General features: G+C 37.7%; 1 protein-coding gene and 1 pseudogene across 3 annotated transcripts in view; both read right to left on the bottom strand.

Annotated features, from left to right (window-relative positions):
* RMDN1 (regulator of microtubule dynamics 1) overlaps positions 1–24082 on the bottom strand; it is a 43503-nt gene that overhangs the window by 7332 nt on the left and 12089 nt on the right. For all 3 annotated transcript variants that reach the window (XM_028500415.2, XM_028500416.2, XM_024127124.2), the window contains exons 2-5: positions 14200–14317; positions 9438–9534; positions 7639–7798; positions 2101–2190 (exon numbers count right to left, since the gene is read on the bottom strand). In XM_028500415.2, coding sequence (XP_028356216.1) covers positions 2101–2190; positions 7639–7798; positions 9438–9534; positions 14200–14317 — 465 coding nt within the window. The remainder of the gene's footprint in view (positions 1–2100; positions 2191–7638; positions 7799–9437; positions 9535–14199; positions 14318–24082) is intronic.
* LOC102991692 (L-lactate dehydrogenase A-like 6A) lies at positions 11274–12255 on the bottom strand (annotated as a pseudogene).

Here is a 24082-nt window from a genome sequence, read left to right as displayed (position 1 = left end):
GCAAAATATATTTTAAAGTATATACAACTTATATTCAAAGCAACCTTTCCCAATCAGAGTTCCACTAGAAAATTAAGCCCTACAAAAAATTATATGAGTAACTACATTTTCCATTCTACCAAGAATGGTACAGAGCTAGTCCATTTTGATGCAAGGAAGAGAAGTTAATTCATCATATACAATGGATGCCTTGGGGCATTACAGTTTAATTTTCTTTGGGGATGGATTGAGAGGGGCTACTCTTAAGCAAACCTTTTCTTTTGTAATTCTTTCTGCCATTAGTTTAAACATCTTCAAAAACAATGCAAAGATAATAATTCCTTATGACTTTAGATGTAATAATGGAATCTGAATAGAAGTAGTATAAATGATCTTTTAGCATGTAAATACTTAACACTGTCATTTTTAAATAACACATACACATTTGAAAACTTGAAGAAAAACATTAGTTATTTTTAAATAATCTATAGCCTTCACTGTTTCTTTAAAGTATACATTAATATATTTTCTGCAGTATTTCATTATTCACATTGGAAGTTATATCTGTCAGGTATTTCTACATCCCAAGGTACAGAGTAATTTAAATGATTTATCTAATGACACTAAGTAAATTACTATATTTCACTGAATCTAAGATACCATAAACGTTATGACACATCATTATTTTATATACCACTAAGAAAAAAGCACTGCCAATTATTGGATACCACTGATTATATATAATGCAATCTGATTTCAAAGGTCTTAAAACGTGAAAAATGTATATTATTAAATTGAAATATATATGTATGTGTATCAATATATATGTATATATGTGTGTTTGTGCGTGTGTGTGTGTGTATATATATATACACTACTGATGCCCAAATAAGAAGCTAGGTCTCCTGACTCCTAGTCCAATGTTCTTTTCCACTAGTCATTACATTAACTAGGAATTGAGACTATAACGATAAATGTTTGTTTTCATCACTTTCTCTTCCTGTGTGTTTTTGAGATGGTCTATAATATCAAAAGACAGGGACTTCCCTGGTGGCGCAATGGTTAAGAATCCAACTGCCAATGCAGGGGACATGGGTTCGAGCCCCGGTCCGGGAAGATCCCACATGCCGCGGTGCAACTAAGCCTGTGAGCCACAACTACTGAGCCTGTGCTCTAGAGCCTGCTAGCCACAACTACTGAGCCCATATGCCACAACTACTAAAGCCTGCGTACCTACAGCCCATGCTCCGCAACAAAGAGAAGCCACCACAATAAGAAGCCCACGCACCTCAACAAAGAGTAGCCCCCACTCGCTGCAACGAGAGAAAGCCTGCGTGTGGCAACAAAGACCCAACCCAGCCAAAAACGAAAGAGAGAGAGAGAGAAAGAAAGACAGACAGACAAATACACTGCAGTTTTTTAGCTGCAGTTTTTTTGTTGTTTGTTTTTGGACAATGGAATAGTGTGTATGCACATCATGAAATATAAAAACTCCTGGAGAATTTCTGGCACCTAAGGAAGAGCTTACTATAAGTAAATTAACTTTGGGGGAAATATTAAAACACACACAGAGATCATAATCGTATACAGTACTATTACCTTTGGGAGTGGTATGTCAATTAGATTGTTAGATGAGACTACACCTCCTGGCACTCCGGACTTTGTATAAGCCTCTCCCACATTCTCTAGTCTTGGCCACGTTACTTGTTTAGGTCGACAGGTTATTACCAAGTGTGATGCAAACATGCTTGATAAAAGTTTGCACAATGGAAATTTTCCCTTGGAATGCTCACTCTTGGAAGCCAGCTACCATGCTATAAAGAAGCTTGGGCTACACTACTAAATGATGAGAAGAAAAGTAGAGAGAATCTATTGTAGATGAGAGGGCATCTTCTACATTCCCGTCCCAGCTGAGGGTCCAGGTGAATGCAGCCCTCTAAATGACCTCAGCCACAACAAGCAGAACAGAAGCACCACTGTGCACAGTTAATCCACAGAACTGTGAGAAATAAATAGTCATTGTTTTAGGCCACAAAGTTTTAGGTGGTTTGCTATACAGCAAGAGATAAGTGAAACAGAAATCTATTCAGAAAACTAATGACTTTTAAAGTTCATCAGTACCTCAAAATGCTCCTTGATCATGTAGGCATTTGCAATTTTAGCCCTGATTCCTTCATAATCTCCAACATCGCTAATACAGATTGCATACCACTAAAAATAGAAGAAAAAAAGGTGTAAGAATAATAATACTCAATAGTATTCCATTCAATACAAAGTAAAACTGAATAACTATTGATATTTATTCCTCAGTAGTCATTTAACAAAAAGCAGAGCACAAAAACTGTATTGAATATACTGGAATATACAAGAAAAAGTAGACATGGCCCTCAAGGAACTTGGACATGTTTTTAGAGAACTATAATACAAGGCAGAGGGTAGTGAATCTCTAAGAAAGTTACCAATACAATGGGGAGATAACGATTCATATTTATGGTATGAATATAAATTTAGAGAAATGTGTGATTTAATAATTATCATTTTATTTTCTTATCCTATTTTCTTGGAGCTGCTTCTTCTCCCACACCTGCATTGTTATAGTAATAACAGCCACATTTGTCAATTGTGACCTTGTCCCCATACCCATAGCTGGACACAGACCCAAACTGAGATAATCTGAGTTTCTTCCCTAAGAACCAAAACCAAAATATCCAAGCTTCATAAACCAGATGCTGTGGAAAGTCGCAAAACTGAGGGTGAGAAAAAAACTAAAGTAAAAAAAGATTTGCAGATAACAGCAAAGAGGAAAGACAATGAAGCCTCAGAGCAATTGAGCCAGTTTCTCCTGAAGCCTAAATGCATCTTGCCTTTGGGTTCTGTAAGATTCAATAGTTTCTTATAAGCACGCACCATTTCTTTTTGTTTGTGCTTATATCTGTGAAATGTTAATAATTATAACCATAAAAATGTTAATACTTAAACTTCTGTTTAAATCTATTCTCCACCAAAATCTTTTGTATCTTGATATTTTTAATTGAAAATAAAAGAGTATAATTTAAAACACACACTGACTATGCTCATTTAATCTCCATTGACAGTCACCCAGCTGCCCAAATTCAGATGACTAGAGGTATCATACAGGGTTTCAAATTTGGTCCTCTGATCTTTTCCCACTTATCAGGGCTCTAGATAAAATCACCTTCTCTTATGCATTTAACTATCATCTATATCAAAGCAAACACAAACTTATGGATGAATCCAAAACATTCTGCTTAGATTGGCATTTAGTTACTACATAGGACTGTTAATTAATGATCATACTAGCAAGAGCTGATGGTAGGAGCTGTGATCATGGGTGATTTTTATTTCCATATTGGTACTTTTTTTCAATTTCCAAAAGGTCAATTTTCTGTAATGAGTTTACATTATTTTTAAAGAAAACTTTTCTTTTACAACAGATAATCTAGCCAAGAAGGGGTAATAGATACTATACCTACCTTCTTGCCTGAAAGGCTAAAATAAGCAGACAAAATATAAGAAATAAAGACTCTCAAGATATTATACACATCAGGCAACAGTGACATCTCACAGACGAGAAACAAATGAGATGAGTCCTATGGCTGCCCTGGAGAAATTTCTAGGTTGAAGCCCAGGGAGGCAAAATAGGCCAAGCAGTGTCTCTGCTTTGAAGAGATGGAACTGGGAGTCTGGGGAAGCCCAGGTGTCTGGAGTTCACAGAGCAGAATACTGTAGAAGAAATAGCTGACCGGAGCTAGAACTCCAGATGAAGAACTGCAGAGGGTCACCCTTTTCAGCTGAGTAAAGATCCTCGCTTGCATATGAAGAGACTATCCAAGGCTGAGAAAAGAACCACCCAAAAGGTTTGGAAATCCAGAGCTCACAAAGATCTAGGAATATCAGTTGTAAGGAAAACAACTACAACAACAAAAAAGCCCTCCAAATTAAATGCTACTCTAGTCCTGCCTAAAAGCCTTCTTTCCTGCTACTTTGAAGATCCTCTTTGACAGTTACTTGACACTGAAAAATTACAAAACACTGATGGAAAAAAAAAGACCTAAACAAAGGGAAAGAATGCATAAGTTCATGGATTGGAAGATATTGTTAAGATGGTGATAGTCCCCAAACTGATCTACAAATTCAATGAAATCCCTTTGAAAAATCCAACTGGCATCTTTGCAGAACTTTACAAGCTGATCCTAAAGTTCATAAGGAAATTCAAGGGACTGAGAACTGTCAAAACAAAGGAAGTCAAAACAAAAGAAGAACAAAGTTGGAGGACTCACACTTCCTTATTTCAAAACTTACTACCAGCAACAGTAATCAAGACATTGTGGTACTAGCAGAAGGATACACACTGACCAATGGAATAGAACTGAGAGCTCAAAAATAAACCCATACATTTATGTTGAACTGATTTTCATCAAGGATGCCAAGACCATTCTGTGGAGAAAGAATAATCTTTTCAACAAATGGTGGTAGGACAACTGGATATATATATATGCCAAAGAATGAATTTGGACTCCTACCTCTCACCATGCAGAAAAGTTAAGTCCAAATGTACCAAAGACCTAAATGTAAGAACTAAAAAATATAAATCTCTTAGAAAGAAACATAGGTGAAAACCTCTGTAACACTGGATTGGGCAAGTTTTTTAGATATGACATCAAAAGCACAAGCAATCAAAGAACAATAAATATATTGGACCTTATCAAAATTAAAAACTTTTGCAAAGAACACTATTAAGAAAGTGAGGGCTTCCCTGGTGGCGCAGTGGTTGCGCGTCCGCCTGCCGATGCAGGGGAACCAGGTTCGCGCCCCGGTCTGGGAGGATCCCACATGCCGCGGAGCGGCTGGGCCCGTGAGCCATGGCCGCTGAGCCTGCGCGTCCGGAGCCTGTGCTCCGCAACGGGAGAGGCTGCAACAGAGGGAGGCCCGCATACCACAAAAAAAAAAAAAAAAAAAAAAAAAGAAAGTGAAAAGACAAGCCACAGGATGGGAGAAAATATTTGCAAGTCATATATCTAACAAGGGACTAGTATACAGAAAATATTCTCTTACAATTCAACAATAAAAAGACAAGTTTGAAAATGGGCAAAGAATTTAAATAGACATTTTCTCCAAGGAATATATACAAATGTCCGATAAGTATATGAAAAGATGTTCAATATCACTAGTCATTAGGAAAATGCAAATCAAAACCATGATGAGATACCACTTCACATCTGCTAAGATGGCTATAATTTTTTAAAATGGACAATAACAAGTGTTGGCAAGAATGTGGAAAAACTGGAACCCTCATACACTGCTAGTGGCAATGTAAAATGGTACAGCTACTTTGGAAAATAATTTGACAGTTCCTCAAAAAGAATTACATAGAATGACCACATGAACCAGTAATTCCACTACTAGATATATACTCAATACAATTTAAAAGATATTTAAACAAATACTTGTGCACGAATGTTGATAGCTACACTATAAGCAATAGCCAAAGGTGGAAATAAATGTCCATCAACTAATGAATGGATAAACAAATGTGGTATACAATGAAATATTATTCATCCATAAAAAAGAATAAAGTACTGATAAATGCTGCAAGGTGAATGGACTTCAAAAACAATGTAAGTGAAAGATGTCAGACACAAATTATCCCATATTGTATGATTCCACTTCTATGAAATATCCAGAGTAGGTAAAGCCATAGAGACAGAAAGCACATTAGTGGTTGTCAGGGGCTGGGAATAAGAGGGAATAGAGAGTGACTGTTTAATGGGTAGAGGGTTTCCTTTTGAGGTGATGAAAATGTTTTGGAACTAGAGAGAGGTAACTATTGCATAACACTGTAAATGTATAAATGCCAATGGTTAAGAATGCGAAATATATAAAATGGTTACTTTTATGTTATGTGAATTTACCTCAATTAAAAAAATAAATAAAAGCAGGTGTTCACACAAAAACTTGTATGGAATTATTTATAGCAGCATTATTCATAATAGCCAAAAAGTGGAAACAACCCAAATGCCCATCAGCTGATAAATTAATAAACAAAAATGGTATTTCCATACAATGGAGTATCATTCAGCCATAGAAAGGAATGAAGTACTGTCATATACTCAGCATGGATGAACGTTGTTCATCGATGGCTAAGTGAAAGAAGCCAGACACACAAAGGCCACATATTGTATGATTTCATTTACATGAAATGTCCAGAATGGGCAAATTAATAGAGAGAGAAAGTAGCTCAGTGCTTGCCAGGGGACAGGAGAAGGAGACAACTGGGACTAACTGGTTATAGATATGGGGTTTGTTTTGGGGGTAATGGACGTGTTCCGGAATTAGATAGTGGTGAAGGTTGAACAACATAGTAAAATATGCTACAAACCACTGAAGTGTATACATTACAATGGTGAATTTTATATAATGTGAAGAATATAAAACAAGTAAAAATAAAAGCAAGAATTAGCATCTCCCTACAAGAAGTATATGTTAAATATAAAGGCACAAATAAAAGTAGAAGGACAGAAAAGGATGTAACATGTTAACAATCAAAAGAAAACAAGAGTGGTTACATTAATATCAGACAAAGTAGACTATAAAACCAAGAATATTTCTAGAGATAAAGAAGATCATTTTATAATGATAAAGAGGTCAACGCATCAAGAAAATATAACAATGCTAAATGTTTATAATCCTAATAACAGCACTTTAAAAATACATGGTGTAAAAACTAAGAAAATTGCAAATAGAAACAGATAAATTTACAATTATACTTGGAGATTTCAATATCCCTGTCAATAATTTATAGAAGTAGACAGAAAATCAGTAAGGATATAGAAGATTCAAACACCACTATCACTATCAACCAACTTGACCTGAATGACAACAGCTGAATAAATATTCTTTTCATGTGCAAAAAGAACATTTACAAAATGGACCATATTCTGGGCCATAAAACACGTCTCAGCAAATTTAAAGGGTCTGTATGTTTATTAATCCTTAATATAAACAAGTAGTGGTGGAAGTTGGGGGTCAGGGGGAGACAGAACCATCCCCTAAAGGGAGCATCTGGAAACGCATGGAGACAGAATTTGGTTGTCACAATGACTTGGGGGCTCCACTGAGGACAGTCTAGTATGATAAAGTGATGTCCTACTCCAAAATACCAATAATGTCCCCTAGTCTCCCCACAGTATCCACTGAATAACAATCTAAACCAGTCAGGAAATCCAGAAGCTAGTGGAGTTACATGTAAAAAGTTATACTAGATCTCAGCTGTCTAGCTGCTATACTCCTACCTCCACATAAAACAGAAATATAATGTGAGGAAAAAGAGAAAACATTTGTCCAGTGTTTGTACTACTAGAAATAAAGATAGAGGTAATTCATGAAACTACTAACACTTTGGTTTAAAAATAAGCCTTCACAAAAGTAATTTATCAAACATACTAATGAACTTAGAAAAAATGTTCAAGAATGCAAAGAACTACTTCTTTTTGAAAAAAATGTTATAAAAATAAACCTCTTCCCTACTTCTTTAAAAGAGAGCTATTTCTTTCCTATGTAAATTAGAGACAATAGATAAGTACAGACCAATGTCCCTCTCAGTACACGGTAACAGTTATAGTACTGTAAGCACCTCACCTTATGAGCTGCAAAACTTGATTCATTTTTTTCTAGTGCCCTTTTTGCATACTCTAGGGCTTCATACACCAAGAGCTTTTTCTCCTCTTCTGAGGTTCCACTGAGTTGAGCTATATCACGTGTTGCCCGTGCCAAACGCCACAGTAACTCTGCATCTTCACTGATTTGAAATAAATATAAAACAACAACCATTTTAGCTCAATTTTAAAATTGTTCAAGGTCATATCACTAATGAATATATATGGTCTTTCAGGTCAGTGAGGATACAACGAGCAATATGATATCAAAATCCATTTTTCATGTTAAATTTATTATTTTCTACCATACAAAAACCGTATTTGACAAAATTTCCTACAAAATATCCAATATTATACATAAACATTAACTTACTTATAATATCTAAAATACTAACTTCCTTAGAAAATATCTGTATTTGAATTATCTGAACACTTTCCCTACAAAATTCAACATATAACTTAAGCTTGACTTCAGTGGCACTGTGCTTCAGACAGCTCACTAACTGGTTCAGACAGTACCATAAAATACATAAATTTATAGACAAGATCATGCTCTATAAAAAAAAATGCTGTATCCATAGCTCCAAATACAGTACCTGGCACACAAAAAATATATGATAAATATCTGTTAATGAATGAATGATTAAATATAATGTAATCTCAAAATAAATCTTATCTTTGAATGTATCATCCATGCCATGATGCATGAAATATTTACAGCTTTGGACTCCTTGAAGAACTGCCATTTAAATATAATTATTAAAGACTTGAAATGGCTAATAAATAAAACAGAAACCAAGATTAAAAGTTAGGAATATTTCTTTAAAAACTAACCTTAAATTCCTTTTTATTAAATGTTTGTCTTTAAGCCTACTACATTATACATTTCTTAACAAAAATACTAGTCACATAAAGTTGAATGAAACTAAAGGTAGCAATAGTATATCTATAATTCAATGAATATGGAATAACTACCTTGTAGCTTACTTTTCAAGTAATTACTAAAATGACGATAAAATGCCAAGCCAACCACCTCAAGTTACTCAGGGGACAATGGAGAAGGAAAGTTGGATCCTATAGATATTTAGGAAGTAAAATTGATGGGTCCTGGGGGGAAAACTGGTTTGGGGAATCTAAGAAAGGTAGTTGAAAATGACTCAATATTTTTAGTTCAGGAGATGAGGTAAATCAGTGATCTGGAAATGCCATCTAGCCTGATTTGACTTATTTTATTGGGCTGAATCTCCCTCCTCCTCCATCCTTCCCCAAAAAATGAGGGCACATTAATACACTAGACTAAGCATGTAAGCTAATACTAAAAATAGAAAAAGGAGGTATTTTTAGTTCCTCTATGAGACTGTGCTTCACAGTGATAACACAGATATCATTCAATGGTGACAAAAAAATCATCCCAGCTCATTCAAATCTTAAACCAATATGAAATTAATTTAGAAGAAATGAGAAATATACAATATAGATAAGATAAACATCTATTCAATGACTACCTTGTATTCAAAGCAAAATAAAAAAATGAAAAAATATTTCAACATTCAACTAGAATAAGTAGAACCACCTTTTCTGAATCAATGAGATATATGTAGCACTTTTGAGTCACTTAACATTAAGAAAAAAATCATACTATAAATTAAACTCTAAGAAGTATTATATTGAAGTAAAAACTTTTAAAAACTATAAAAATTCCAAGCACCAAGAATATTTTAATTGTTAAATAATAAAAAATTTCAGGAAACCGCAAACCCAGGCCTATCATACATAGCCCACCTTTCCTTGTACTGGGATAGCAACTGGTAAAGTTTTTCTGTTTCTCCACTTTCATATAGGTAGTCTGCTTGTTCAAGGATTTCTTCAACTCTGAAGACTATAAAAGAAAAAGACACAATAAAGTAGGTCTTCCCAAGCCAGATGGCAATAATTCTAAGAAACATGAACACATTTATATAGAAGCAAAATAAATTAGATACAGAAATCACCTATAAAGAAAGATCAGAAATTCTGAACAATTGAGATGTAAGTATAGTAGAAATAAGTATGAAGCTATCACACATAATAAGTGATTTATTAAAACCTTGGAAAATAAAAAATTAGAAAACTTATTCTGGTACTTACTTAATATGACACATTTTAAAAAATGAAAAAAGTAATTTTCTGTGAGGAATTTATGGTACCCTTACCCTCCACACAAAGCCTTTGTTATTGTTGCCACTGTGAAGTAAAAATCCACTGTAGAAAATGATATGATATCCACTTACAGCACGGAAAATTATTAATTTACGTGAAATGCAACACACTGTTTTACTAGATTCTTTTTATGATCTAACTTATACAGACATTGTTATGGAAAAAGAGTCAAATCTGTCATCAAAAAATTTAGATGAAGTTAACTACACAGAGGATCTGAAACTTAAATCAGAGGCACTATGCTCCAACCAACTCATTAATGAGTTTAGATATTACAACAAAAACCATAAAACTTATAGACAGTGTAATGCTCTAAAAAAGTTGACTAGTTACTAAAAAACCCAGTTAGTCTGAATTTCAGATATTCCAATTATTACTAATGAACATACACATTTAATTTTGTCTTCTATAAGGGTACTGTATTACTTAGTCTTATGTATAAGCCAACATTCCAATATGTTCAGTAAAGTTACTTTATTATTTAACTTAGTATGCTTTAATCATAGTGTATGTGAGGCTAAAAAATTTTTTTTCATTGAAGTACAGTTGGTGTACAATATTATATATTACATGTGCACTAAAATTTTTTTAAGTTTATGAAAAATTAAAATCTAGACCAGCAAAAATAACCTCATAAATATATGACACAACTATGTAAACTGAAGTATTTTTTAAGTTAAAATCATCATGTAATTATACTAATTTAAGAAAAATTAAATGACAACAGCAAAGAAACCCTAAAATAAAGATTTTTTTTCCTCTATAATCCTACTTCAGTCTGATTAGGTGCTATAGTTTAGTAATATTCTCATGGCCGGTTAATTTTCTTAAGTTTGCTTTCATTCTATTCTATATTTTTATCAGTGGCTGATTTTCCATATTTGGGTTATAAAAAGCCAAAGATTCTTAAAGAGTAAGTAGTAGGAAGTAAATAGTCTCAGCATTCTTAGTCAATATTTGTGGTAGGCAAAATAATGGCCCCAGACAAGTCCATATCTCAACCCCTGGACCTGTGAAAATGTACAGGTTACTAGGGCAAAGGGGAATTAAGCTTGTAGATGGAATGAAGGTTGCTAATTAGCTAGCCTTAAAATAGTAAATTATCTTAGCCAGGTGGGTCCAGTATAATCACAAGAGTCCTTAAAAGCAGAAGCAGGAAGCAGAACAAGAAAGTCACAGCTGGTATGACAATGGAAACAAAGTCAGATACACTTACTTAGGAATAGTAAAAACAAAAAAATGTAAGTATCATCCAGCATCTGGATGCTAAAGAAAAAGCTGGAGGGCTAAATAAAGAGGGGAGTCACTATACCCCATTTCCTTTTTCCAACTTTTACGAATTCAGGTTTATTCAAGTTTGTTATACAATCCTGTAACTACTAACTCTTCAATAACTTCAGAATGGTAGCTTCAACAACTTTAAAGCATGAGCTCCTTCTGAATTTCCTAAAGTTTTTCTGCACTCTTTTTCAAACGGGCCTCCTCTTCAGGGGTCAGCTTTATCTTTGTAAGGTGTGCAATACCATTCTCTCCCAGAATACAAGGAACACTAAGGAACACTTCATTTATTCCATAGAGGTCTTTACTTATGGTGGAAACTCTCCTAAGACTCTTAAAAATGCTTTCTGTTAAATCAGCTAAAGTTAGGCCAATGGCCCAATTAACAGAAACTTTCCTTTTAACCATTTAATAGCCATAGGTAATCACTTCTTGTGGACATTTTTCCACTGTTTAGGATCTTTATCTGTTCCTATATCTGAGTTTAGATCCTTCAGAGGGACACGGCAATGTTAACTCTACTCCACACAGGTACACTTGAGTTTCCATGTTTACCAAGGGTCCATCTATAACAGCTTTCGGAGAGGAGAACAAGCCTTTGCCCAATGAAGAAATGGAAATGGGTAGACTTCAGATTACAGCTACTTCCAGTAACATGGTTTTTGGGAAAGGCACTCAACTTCCAAGTTACATAATTAAGATATCCACTGGATTGGAAGCAAATCAGTTTGCAGCCAGGACTACACTGGGTAATACTAGAAATCATTAATTTAAAGATGGGCACATTTTACTTGACTACATCAAAGTGTGTTTCTCTTTTTCTTGGGTATGCACCTGCTGTGATAATCACTAGGTTGGAGTTTTAAGTGACAAGGTAATCTTTGCTGGAAACAATATTTGGCATTTTCATGAAAGGGCTGCCATGTTGAAGAGCCACTGTCTCACCCTTCAGTTTGCCTTCATCAACATCCACAAAGGCAAGTTCATCACTCAAGCCTTTTAATAAGATGCTATTAGCACAGGCCATGACAACCAATCCAGTTCCTATAATGGAGATCTTACTGTGATGAACGGTTTCCTCTGAAGTGAAATTCTTAATAAGTTCACACTTGACAGTAGCCATCTTGGAAACAGGAGTGAAGGGTCAGCCATTGCTCAGCAGGATGTGTGAGTCTGGCTGGGACACAGAGCAAAATCTGGGCAAGGGAGCCTACCCACTTGGTGATCCACAGGACTCCTGTAGCCCAGTTCATGGCCATTCACTCAAGAGGTGGAGGAAGAAAATGGAGGAAAGCCATATCAAAGTACTTTGAAGTACAAAGTCAGGAAACAGCTGATGGTAGTAGTACCCTCTACTACTGTGGCTGCGCAAGGCCACACCCCAGATCATGCAGGCCTCACAGGGGCCTAGCACCTTAAAATGTTATTTTTAATTTACCAAATATGCAGTAATTTTCTGTCATTAGGACACTTCTGAAAAAACCAACTATGATCATTAAGGCTATAAATAATTTTGACTTTGCCTTTCAAAGTGCCATATTTTGTTCCTTAGGGAAGCCCTAAAACTTTGCACTCATTTCTGTAATGGTGCTAAAGCTCACTGAAACTAAGTGTGATAGACGCGAAAAGAAATAGGTAAGGTCTCTGCTCTGGTACTTTGAAGAAGTTTAACTTTTTGAGCTTCTTTTCAAAAATTAATATAATGGGGCACACACACAGAAAAATCTTAAAAGTGCAACCACTGGGCACGTCTCTCAAGGATGCTTTAAAAAAAATTAATATTGTAATGTGAAAATATGGCTTCTCCTAACTACTTTACAAGGTTGCTGTAAGAGTTAAAGTTATGATGAAAAGTCTACGGAGCTTTAAAAAGCGGAGTTTTAAGTATTTGCCAAAATATGTCATTGAGCCAGTGACAAAACCTAGTCCTCTACTTTGTCTTTCATGAAAATAAATGATACCTTAAATGAAAGAAAAGATAAAACAAAAATGTAGCAATTCAAGTATCTGCTTTTTTAAAAATATAAGAATAGTCATGGGCAAATGAAATCAACAAATAACTAGTACTCTTTAGCTAATCTCAAATTCTTCATCTACTAGAACTTTAATAAGAACATCTATTCAAAATCAAATCTCTCCTTTCCCAAGTACCTTCTTGATAGTTAAAAAGTGAGGACTGTGAAAAACAAAAAGGCTTATTAACTCATAAATTAGAAGTTTTTCTCTAATAGACTGAATTTTGGCTCTGTCTACATATACAACTGGTTTAACTAAATTTAATTTTTAAAATATGGCAAGTCTTATTTTATGTTTATATATCTATAGTTTTCTAAATTAAAAAATAAAAAATTTGATGGAATTTTTCTATTTTTCAGCCAGTTATTTGATATTTAGTACCAAATTGCATTCTGTTTATAAATAAAATGTTTTTATCTCAAAGTAATTGGACTTTTCTTAACTACATCAAGAAGAATTAACACCTCGACATTAAGGAAACAAAAGAATCATTGTATCATTATAAAGTAGGCACAGCCAAATAAATACATAAATAAATATTTTTAAAAATAGAGGTTGGCAAACTTTTTCTATAAAGATCCAGAGAGTAAATATTTTAAGAGCAAATATTCTTTGTGGGCCAGATATGGTCTCTGTGGTATATTCTTCCCCCCCCAGCCCCACAACCCCTCCACCCTTTAAAAATGTAAAAAACATTCTTAGCCCAAGGGTCCTATAAAACTATAAAGTATTAATTGAGTATTTCTCACTGAAGGAGCTCTAGCTGCTAGAAGACATTTTATATATTTGAATAGATAATGCAACTAACATATTAGAGGCTAGATTATTTTCCGCTTTTCTCTAGTTGTTAGTCTGATATATATACATATATATATCTGTCCACAGAGACATACAGACAAGTAGAGACAAGTAGAAACAAGTAGAGAAAAGCGGAAAATAATCTAGCCTCTAACATGTTAGTTGCATTATCTATTCAAAAATAATAAGTTATTAACAAAATATAACAAACACAAACAACTCTAAGTATTCCTGATGTTTACCTTAGGCTTACCTTTGGCTGTGGCATGAACCACAGCAGCCTGGGAAATGACTTGATAAGTTTCAAAACCCAAATAAGACAAGGCAGAGAATAAAAGACTTCTTTTGAAAGCTCCTGGGTTTCCCATCACCTATGGAAAGAATTATGGTCAGGGTTAACAAACTTAGAAAATTTGAAGAAACTGCTATCCCAAGCAAAGATTACATTAATTTTCTCCTACCCCCAAGACAATCAATCCTAAGAGTATTGGAAGCTCAAAATTTACTTTGTCAAATTCTTCAGTGAAACTATTTCACATAATTACTTTATAGGGAGAGCATATCCTGCTAAGAAAAGATTCTTTTTTTTTTTGCGGTACGCGGGCCTCTCACCGTTGTGGCCTTTCCTGTTGCGGAGCACAGGCTCCGGACGCGCAGGCCCAGCGGCCATGGCTCACGGGCCCAGCCGCTCCGCGGCATGTGGGATCTTCCCGGACCGGGGCACGAACCCGTGTCCCCTGCATCGGTACGCGGACTCTCAACCACTGCGCCACCAGGGAAGCCCCAGAAAAGATTCTTAACAACGGCTGATGGAGGTAGCTTATGTAACAATCACAGTTATGCTGATAAGTACTGGACTGGAAGATCTACATTTTATTTGAGGAAGCATGGCTATTATAATTTCTTGAAATAAAATAAGAGACACCAATATAATTAATATCAACCTTAAGAACAGACAAGATGAAAGATATCAAATATGGTAATTACACATAAAAAATATACATGGCTTTAAATAAAGCTATCTTCAAAAGTGATCCCTAAAACCCAGTTTTAAAATAAACCATGAATAAAATAAAGAGCATATCAAAACAGATTTAGAAATTAATTTTCATAATTATGGCCAGAATTCTCAAGCCCAATGGCAAAGGAGTATATGGATATCACTGCAGCAATTCTTCCCTTTTTTTCACATAGCATCAATTTTTTCCTTTCCATCAATTTATTCCCATCTGTATAAAAACAAGCTATACTATCTTTGTAAGCTGTAATTATTCCCTTCTTAAAAAAAAAACAAAAAGCTTCCTTTTGACTTCACATCTCCCTTCAGTCTCATTTTCCAAATTCTCTTTTCAGCAAAACTCTTTCAAAAAGTTGTCTAGAGCTCTGTCTCCACTTCCTCTCTTCCCATTTTCTCTTGAACTCACACAAATCACTTTTATCCCCACGACTCCACTGATGGTATTCTAGTTAAGGCAACCAAGGATGCTATTTCCTAGTAAACTCTCATCTTACTTGATCTATCAACAGCATTTGACAGTTGCTCACTCCCTCCTTTTTTTAAAAAAAAATCATAAATGGATGGTTAATATAAGAAAATTTTTAAATATCGCTTTATTGAGATATGTGACATAAAATAAACTGCATATTCATAATGTGTACCATGTGTTAAGATATATGTAAACCCGTAAAACTATCACCACAATCAAGATAATGAACATATCCATCAATCCCCCAAATTTCCTCGTCTTTTTATAATTCATCCAACCCCTTTCCTCAGTACTTGCTGTGTTCTCTCACTCTTGAAGCACTCTTCGCTTAGCTTTTGTAATACTACTCTCCTGAATTTACTCCTATTTCAATAACTGCTCCTTCTCTTTTGTTGGTTCTTCATCTCCAAAACTTCACTGCCCAGGTGTGTCCTGGGTTAAATCCCAGACTTCATTTCTCTATACATATCATTTTGGTGATCTCATTTTGTTTCATGGCTTTAAGTGCCATCAACATGCCAAAAACATGCAAATTTTAAAAAGCCCAGAGGTCTCCACTTAACTTCAGAATCATATATCCAGCTGCCCAAACAACATTTACCTCCACATGAAGTATAACAGGCATCTCAAGTATCAGCCAAAACAGCTATTGTTTCCCTCAAGTCCACTTCACTCAGTTTTCCCCTTCATGGTATTCACCTTGTACATTAGCCATTACTCAGCACAATGCCTTCCATACAATGAATTCTGAAAAAATATTTGTTGAAAAAAAATTTGTTGAACAAAAGAAGCAAGCTATCTCTTAGATATGTCTTTTCTTCAACACTGATTATGATTGCAAGCTAGAAGGAATTCAAATATACAAACTCATCACTAGATGGAAAGGAATGTGTCACCACCATCTCCTGGTTTTTCTACTAACTTCTTGCCAGCTCCTCCTCCTCTTAAATGTTGGAATTCCTCTGTGATAGGCCTTCTTCTCATCTTACTATTAAATACATTTGACCCTCCAACAACACAGGTTTAAGCTGTGCGGGTCCACTTATATGTGGATATTCTTCAATAAATATATACTACAGTACTAAACAGTTGAACCCACAGATACAGAGGACTGTAAAGTTATAAGCAGATTTTCGACTGCTTGGGGGGTCAGCACCCTTAACCCCTGCATAGTTCAGGGGTCAACTGTACTTTTAACTTCTACCATGGCATCATTTACAACCATATGCTAAAGTCTCCCGAATCTCGATCTCCAGCCCAGGCATCAGAAGGTAAAAATCAGACCTATCAAACTACTGTCTATTCCACATGCTAACTTGGCTATCTCATCATATTCACCTTAATTACCCCAAAAATAACTCACCTCCTCCTTTATCCCTCCAAATTGTTTTCTGTGGTCCTATCCCAGGAAATAGCACCACCATCCACACTGCTAGAGTAGCCAGAAAACTGAGAATCATCCTTGACTTCTTCCTTTCAACTCCCACATCAAAGCTATCTTTCAGGTCCACTTAGTTTACATCATTAATATCCTTTTATTTCCATTTCCATGGCTACCACTAAAGTTCAAACCACCACATTATCTCACCTGTCCTATAGCGATGATCTTTTATTTGGTTTCCAGCATCCACTCTAGCGTTATCTATTCTTGACACTAGAAAAAGTTATTTTTTAACTCAAATCTGATCTTATGAATTCTGTTTAAAACTCTTTCACGATTTCCTATAACCTTTAGAATAAAATAAAAAATATTTAACATGGTCTACAAGGTTTTCAGAGTCTAGTTGTGGTAGGCAGCCTCTAAAATGGTCCCCAATGGGTGCTGGTTAAAGATGACAACACAGGAGGAAACTGAACACACCTCCTCCCACAGACACACCAAATCTACAGCTACATATAGAACAATTTCCTCTGAAAGAAACCCCCAGACTAGCTGAGTGACTCCTCCACATCAGACAAAGGAGGAAAAACCCACATCAAAACAGGTAGGAGAGGCTGAGACAAAATTTTCCCATAAACCACACCTTTGGTGTGGAGACCCAGTATTGGGAGTGAACTCACAACCCTGAGCTTCTCCCTGAGGAGCAAAGGGTTTGAACCCCACACTGGGTACCCTAACTTTAAAGACTTGTACCTAAGAGGTGAACCCCAAAACATCTAACTTAGAAAGCCAATGGAGCTTGTGTCCATGAGACCCACAAGGCTATAGCAAACTGAGAATTCTTTAAGCGCTCACGCAAACTCACCCATCCCAGAGCCCAGCACAGAGACAGTCAACTGAAAAGCACCCAGACTTCCTGTGAAAGACACTTATTTGCTTATCTTATCTTCAGCCAGAGGAGCAAGTATCTAATTTAACACACAGTAATCATTTCCAGAGATCTCAGAGGGTGGGCACTATCAAAGCACTCTTGCTTTGCCATGCTCCAGGTAACCAGTATCTCCCCCAAAAGCGTCTGTGCATACTTTTGGTGCTCCGGTTTTTGCAGCTGCCACCAGGGGACACCCCCTGTTCGCTTGACTCTGGTGGCCAATGAGGCTTATGTTCATGAGTTTCACAGAACTGTAACAAACAGAAAAACAGTTCTAAAGTGGCTAACTCCCCACCCCCACAGGGCACAGTACACTAAGTTCCCTACATACGAACATTCAAGTTGAGAACTTTCAAAGATTCGAACATGCGTTCTCATGTCCAATCATGTAAGTTAATTCACATGTCTTGCATACATTGTCATGTGTGGGCATCCTCTACAAGTGGTTGTGCTTTTGTGTACTTTACTATACAGTACTGTACATAATACAGTAGTACAGGATCTTTATTTCAAGCCCAGTGTCCAGAAGCAAGTGTAAAAGCAGCAGTGATGCAGCTGGTACTGCTAAGAAGCGCCAAGCTATAACAATGGAAACAAAAGTGAAAATAATTGAGAGAGTGGAGCAAGGCTAAAAAATTGTAGACGTCACTCATTCTTATAACCCAAATGGTTCAACCATTGGCACAATTCTAAAGAACAAGGACAAGATCATGGAACATGTGAAGTCCACTGTGCCGATGATGTCAACAATAATATCAAAGAAGCGTGGAAAAGTGATGGAGGAAATGGAGAAATTTCTCAGTGTGTGGACGCAGGATCAGCATCAGCGCTGAGTCTCATTAAGCTTAATGCTGATTCAAAAGAAATGTAAAAGCCTTTATGAAGACTTGAAGAAGAAACATGGCAAAGAACCAGAGGGCATATCTTTTAATGCCAGCCATGGCTGGTTTCATCGGTTCAAGTCTAGAGCCAACTTTCACAACGTAAAAGTAAGTGGCAAGGCAGCGGGTGCAGATACCGTAGCTACCCAGGAATTTCCTGAAATGCTTTGAGAAATTACTGATGAAGGTACATATTTACCCAAGCAGGTTTTTAATGTGGATGAGACAGGACTGTACTGGAAGAGGATGCCAGACCAAAATTATATCAGTAAGGAGGAAAAGTTGATGCCAGATTGTAAAGCAACAAAGGATGGGCTAACTCTGTTGTTTGGTGGCAATGCTTCCAGCGATATGAAGTTGAAGCCTCTCTTAGTTTATCGTTCAGAGAACCCAAGAGCCCTTAAAAATATAGCCAAGGGCTCTCTTCCTGTTGTATGGCAGAGTAACCCCAAAGTCTAGGTTACACAGGCCATTTTCCAGGATTGGTTTTTCCACCACTTTATCCCAGAGGTAGAGAAATATTGCTTGGAGAAGGATGTCCCATTCAACATTCTTCTGTTGCTCAACAATGCTCCAGGCCACCCCCCATTCATGGGTGACTTTCATCCCAAAGTCAAAGTAGTGCATCTGCCACCAAATACTACGTCACTCTTCCAACCTGTGGACCAGGGAGTTACAGTGACTTTCAAGAAACATTATCTACGTCACACTTTTTGTCAGGCAGTAAAGATGCGTAATCAATCAGGAACAACCTTGTGACAATTTTGGAAGGACTATACATGTACAAGGCCATAAAAAATACTGACTTTGCTTGGCATGAGGTTACGGCCGTCACCATGAATGGGGTTTGGAAGAACCTTTGCCCACAGTTTGTTCATGGTTTTCATGGATTTGAGAAGGTGGATGAGGAGTCCAAAGAGGTCTTCAGCAACTTAGTGACTCTCAGTGAGAAGCTGGAGCTAGATCTGCAAGAGGACAAGTTCACTGAATTCCTTGCTGTGCAACACAAGGAGCTTACTAAAGAAGACCTGATGGAATTGGAGGCCCAGAGGAAGGACAAAGAGAGACAAGAGGAAGAAGTAACTGAAGAATGAAAGACATTCACGATGTAGGGAATGGCAAGGGGATTTTCTTTATTTGAGGAGGCACTGTTAGGTTTTGAGGCACAGGACCCAAACATAGAACGGTACACAAAGGTTGCAGCAGCCATTCAGAATGCAATCCAGTGCTACTGTGTCATTTATGATGAGGAAAAAAAGAGCTACTACCCAGACATCACTGGATAATTTTTTCAAAAGGGTAAATAGAATTGAATCCAGTGAGGAACCAGAACATGTGCCATCAATGGCAGGCATGAGTGAAACTGCAGCTTGCCCTCCATCTCCTGTTGCTGATGATCCTTCAGCTCTACCATCCCCCACCTCCTCTCCCTCCTCCAGTCAGTAACTCTTGCCTGTTCACTCGATGCCAGCCCCTGTATGCCAGCTGTTCTACTGTACCACTGTATTTTTCAAGGCACTATAGTGTAAGAATAAAAATGTTTTCTTTACTTTTTGTGTTTGTTTTTTATGTATTATTTGTGTAAAAGTATTATAAATCTATTACAGTACGGTACTATGTAGCCAATTGTGTTAGCTGGATACCTAGGCTAAGTTTGGTGGACTTACGAACAAATTGAACTGATGAATATGCTCTCGGAACAGAACTTGTTCATATGTAGGGGACTTACTGTACAGAGAAAACAGACTGAAATGCACCTCCAGGCCTTCTGTGACAGAGGCCTATTAGCTTATCTTCATAGCTAGGCCTAAATGGAAGGTCGCTAATTAAATACACATATTAGGGGCCAATTACAATCCTTTCCAATTATAAAAGCTCAGAAAAAGACCTTAATAAAATGGAAACCAGTGATTTACCTGATAAAGTGCTCAAAATAAGCCACAAAGATGCTCACTGAGCTCCAAGGAAGAATGATGAACAAAGTGAGAATTTCAACAAAGGGACAGAAAATATAAGAAAGTACCAAACAGAAATCATACAGCTAAAGAATACAATAACTGAAATGAAAAGTACAACAGAGCAGTTCAACAGAAGACTAGAAGAAGTGGCAGAAAGAATCAGTGAACTTGAAGACAGGGCAATGGAACTCATCCAATCAGAGCAGCACAAAGAAAAAAAAAAAGAATAAAGAGTGAAGATAGCTTAAGGGACTTAAGGGACAACATCAAACAAACCAATATTTGTATTATAGCTGTCCCAGAAGGAGAAGAGAAAGGGGCAGAAAACTTATTTGAAGAAACGGTGGCTGAAAACGTCCCTAATCCCGGGAAGGAAACAGACATCCAGATCCAGGAAGGCCAGAGAATTCAAAAAAAGATGAATCTAAAGAGACCCACACCAAGACACATGAATATTAAAGAGTCAAGACAAGCAGGGAACCTTAAAAGCACCAAGAGAAAAGCAACGTGTTACATACAAGGGATTTCCCTCCCACCCCAAGACTTATCAGCACATATTTCAGCAGAAACTTTGCAGGCCAGAAGGGAGTTGGGCACAATATATTTAAAGTCCTGGAAGGAAAAACTGCCAACTAAGAACACTCTACCTGGTAAAGTTATCCGTCAGAATTGAAGGAGAGATTAACAGTTTTCCAGACAAGCAAAACCTAAAGAAATTTATCATCACTAGAATGGTGTTACAAGAAACCTTAAGGGGACTTCCTTAATTTGAAATGAGAGGGTGCTGACTAGTAACAGGAAAACATATGAAAGTACAAATCTCACCAGTAAAGGTAAATACATACGAAAATTGGGAAAATCTAATGTTGTAAAGGTGGTGAGTTAATTGACTATAAAGCCAGTAGTAAAAATAATTTGTTAACAGACACACAAAATAAAAAGAAATAAACTGCAACATCAAAAACATAATATGTGGGGGGGAGCGGAGAAGTAAAAACATACAGCTTTAGAATGCATTCGAATTTAAGTTGCTATCAACTTAAAGTAGACTGTTAAAACTCTAAGATGTTTTATGTAAGCCTCACGGTAATCACAAAGCAAAAACCTATAGGAGATCATACTGGAGAGAAGATGGCGGAAGACTAAGATGCAGAGATCACCTTCCTCCCCACAGATACATCAGAAATACATCTACACGTGGAACTGCTCCTATAGAACACCCACCGAATGCTGGCAGAAGACCTCAGACCTTCCAAAAGGCAAGAAACTCCCCAAGTACGTGGGTAGGGCAAAAGAAAAAAGAAAAAAAAGAGACAAAAGAATAGGGACGGGACCTGAACCAGTGGGAGGGAGCTGTGAAGGAGGAACGGTTCCCACACACTACAAGCCCCTTCACGGGCGGAGACTGCGGATGGCGGAGGGGGAAGCTTCAGAGCCATGGAAGAGAGCACAGTAACAGGGTGCAGAGGGCAAAGCGGAGAGATTCCCGCAGAGGATCGGTGTCGACCAGCACTCACCAGCCCGAGAGGCTTGTCTGTTCACCCACAGGGAAGGGCAGAGGCTGGGAGCTGAGGCTCAGGCTTCAGTTGGAAGCAGGGAGAGGACGGTTTGGCTGCATGAACCCAGCCTGAAAGGGTTAGTGCACCACAGCTAGCTGGGAGGGAGTCCGGGAGAAGTCTGCAGCTGCCGAAGAGGCAAGATACCTTTTCTTCCCTCTTTGCTTCCTGGGGTGCAAGGAGAGGGGTTTAAGCGTGCCACTTAAAGGAGCTCCAGAAACGGGTGCGGAGCTGCCGAAGAGACAAGAGACTTGAGACTTTTTCTTGCCTCTTTGTTTCCTGGTGCAAGAGGAGAGGGGATTAAGTGTGCCGCATAAAAGAGCTCCAGAAACGGGCGCGAGCTGTGGCTATCAGCGCGGACACCAGAGATGGGCGTGAGACGCTATGGCTGCTGCTGCCGCCACCAAGAAACCTGTGTGCGACCACAGGTCACTCTCCCCACCTCCCCTCCTGGGAGCCTGTGCAGCCCACCACTGCCAGGGTACCAGGATCCAGGGACAACTTCCCCGGGAGAATGCACGGCTTGCCTCAGGCTGGTGCAACGTCACGCTGGCCTCTGCCGCCACAGGCTCGCCCGGCAATCCGTGCCCCTCCTTCCCCCCAGCGTGAGTGAGCCAGAGCCCCCGCATCAGCTGCTCCTTTAACCCCGTCCTGTCTGAGCGCAGCGCAGACGCCCTCGGGCGACCACGCGCAGAGGCGAGGCCAAGTCCAAAGCTGAACACCGGGAGCTGTGTGAATAAAGAGGAGAGGGGGAGGTCTCTCCCAGCAGCCTCAAAAGCAGCGGATTAAATCTCCACAATCAACTTGAAGTGCCCTGCATCTGTGGAAAACCTGAATAGACAGCGAATCATCCCAAGTTGAGGAGGTGGACTTTGGGAGCAAGATATATTATTATTTGGACTTTGGGAGCAAGACATATTACTATTTTCCCATTTTTCTCTTTTTGTGAGTGTGTATGTGTGTGCTACTGTGTGAGATTTTGTCTGTATAGCTTTGCTTTCACCATTTGTCCTAGGGTTCTGACCGACCTGTTTTTTTTGTTTTTTTTTTTAATTTTTAAAATTTTTCTTAATAATTATTTTTTACTTTAATAACTTTATTTTATCCTGCTTTATTTTATCTTTTTTCTTTCTTCCTTCCTTTCTTTCTTCCCTTCTTCCTTCCCTTCTTCCACCCTTTCTTCCTCCCTTCTTCCTTCCTTCTTCCCTTCCTTTCTTCCTTTCCTCCTTTCTTCCTTCCTTCCTTCCGTCCTTCCTTCCTTTCTTCATTTCCTTTCTATTTTTTCTCCCATTTATTCTGAGCCGTGTGGATGAAAGGCTCTTGGTGCTCCAGCCAGGCATCAGGGCTGTGTCTCTGGGGTGGGAGAACCAACTTCAGGACACTGGTCCACAAGAGACCTCCCAGCCCCACATAATATCAAACAGCGAAAATCTCCCAGAGATCTCCATCTCAACACCAACACACAGCTTCACTCAAGGACCAGCAAGCTACAGTGCTGGACACCGTATGCCCAACAACTAGCAAGACAGGACTACACCCCATCCGTTAGCAGAGAGGCTGCCTAAAATCATAATAAGGCTACAGACACCACAAAACACACCACCAGACGTGGACCTGCCCACCAGAAAGACAAGATCTAGCCTCATCCACCAGAACACAGGCACAAGTCCCCCCAACCAGGAAACCGACTCAACCCACTGAACCAACCTTAGCCACTGGGGAAAGACACCAAAAACAATGGGAACTACGAACCTGCAGCCTGCAAAAAGAAGACCCCAAACACAGTAAGCAAAATGAAAAGAAAGAAAAACACACAACAGATGAAGGAGCAAGATAAAAACCCACCTGACCTAACAAATAAAGAGGAAATAGGCAGTCTACCTGAAAAAGAATTCAGAATAATGATAGTAAAGATGATCCAAAATCTTGGAAATAGAATAGA

This window comes from Physeter macrocephalus, chromosome 15 (genome assembly GCF_002837175.3).
Source record: "Physeter macrocephalus isolate SW-GA chromosome 15, ASM283717v5, whole genome shotgun sequence".
Taxonomy (NCBI): domain Eukaryota; kingdom Metazoa; phylum Chordata; class Mammalia; order Artiodactyla; family Physeteridae; genus Physeter; species Physeter macrocephalus.
Note: the sequence above shows the minus strand (reverse complement) of the source record. Positions and strands in the feature narration are given on the sequence as shown.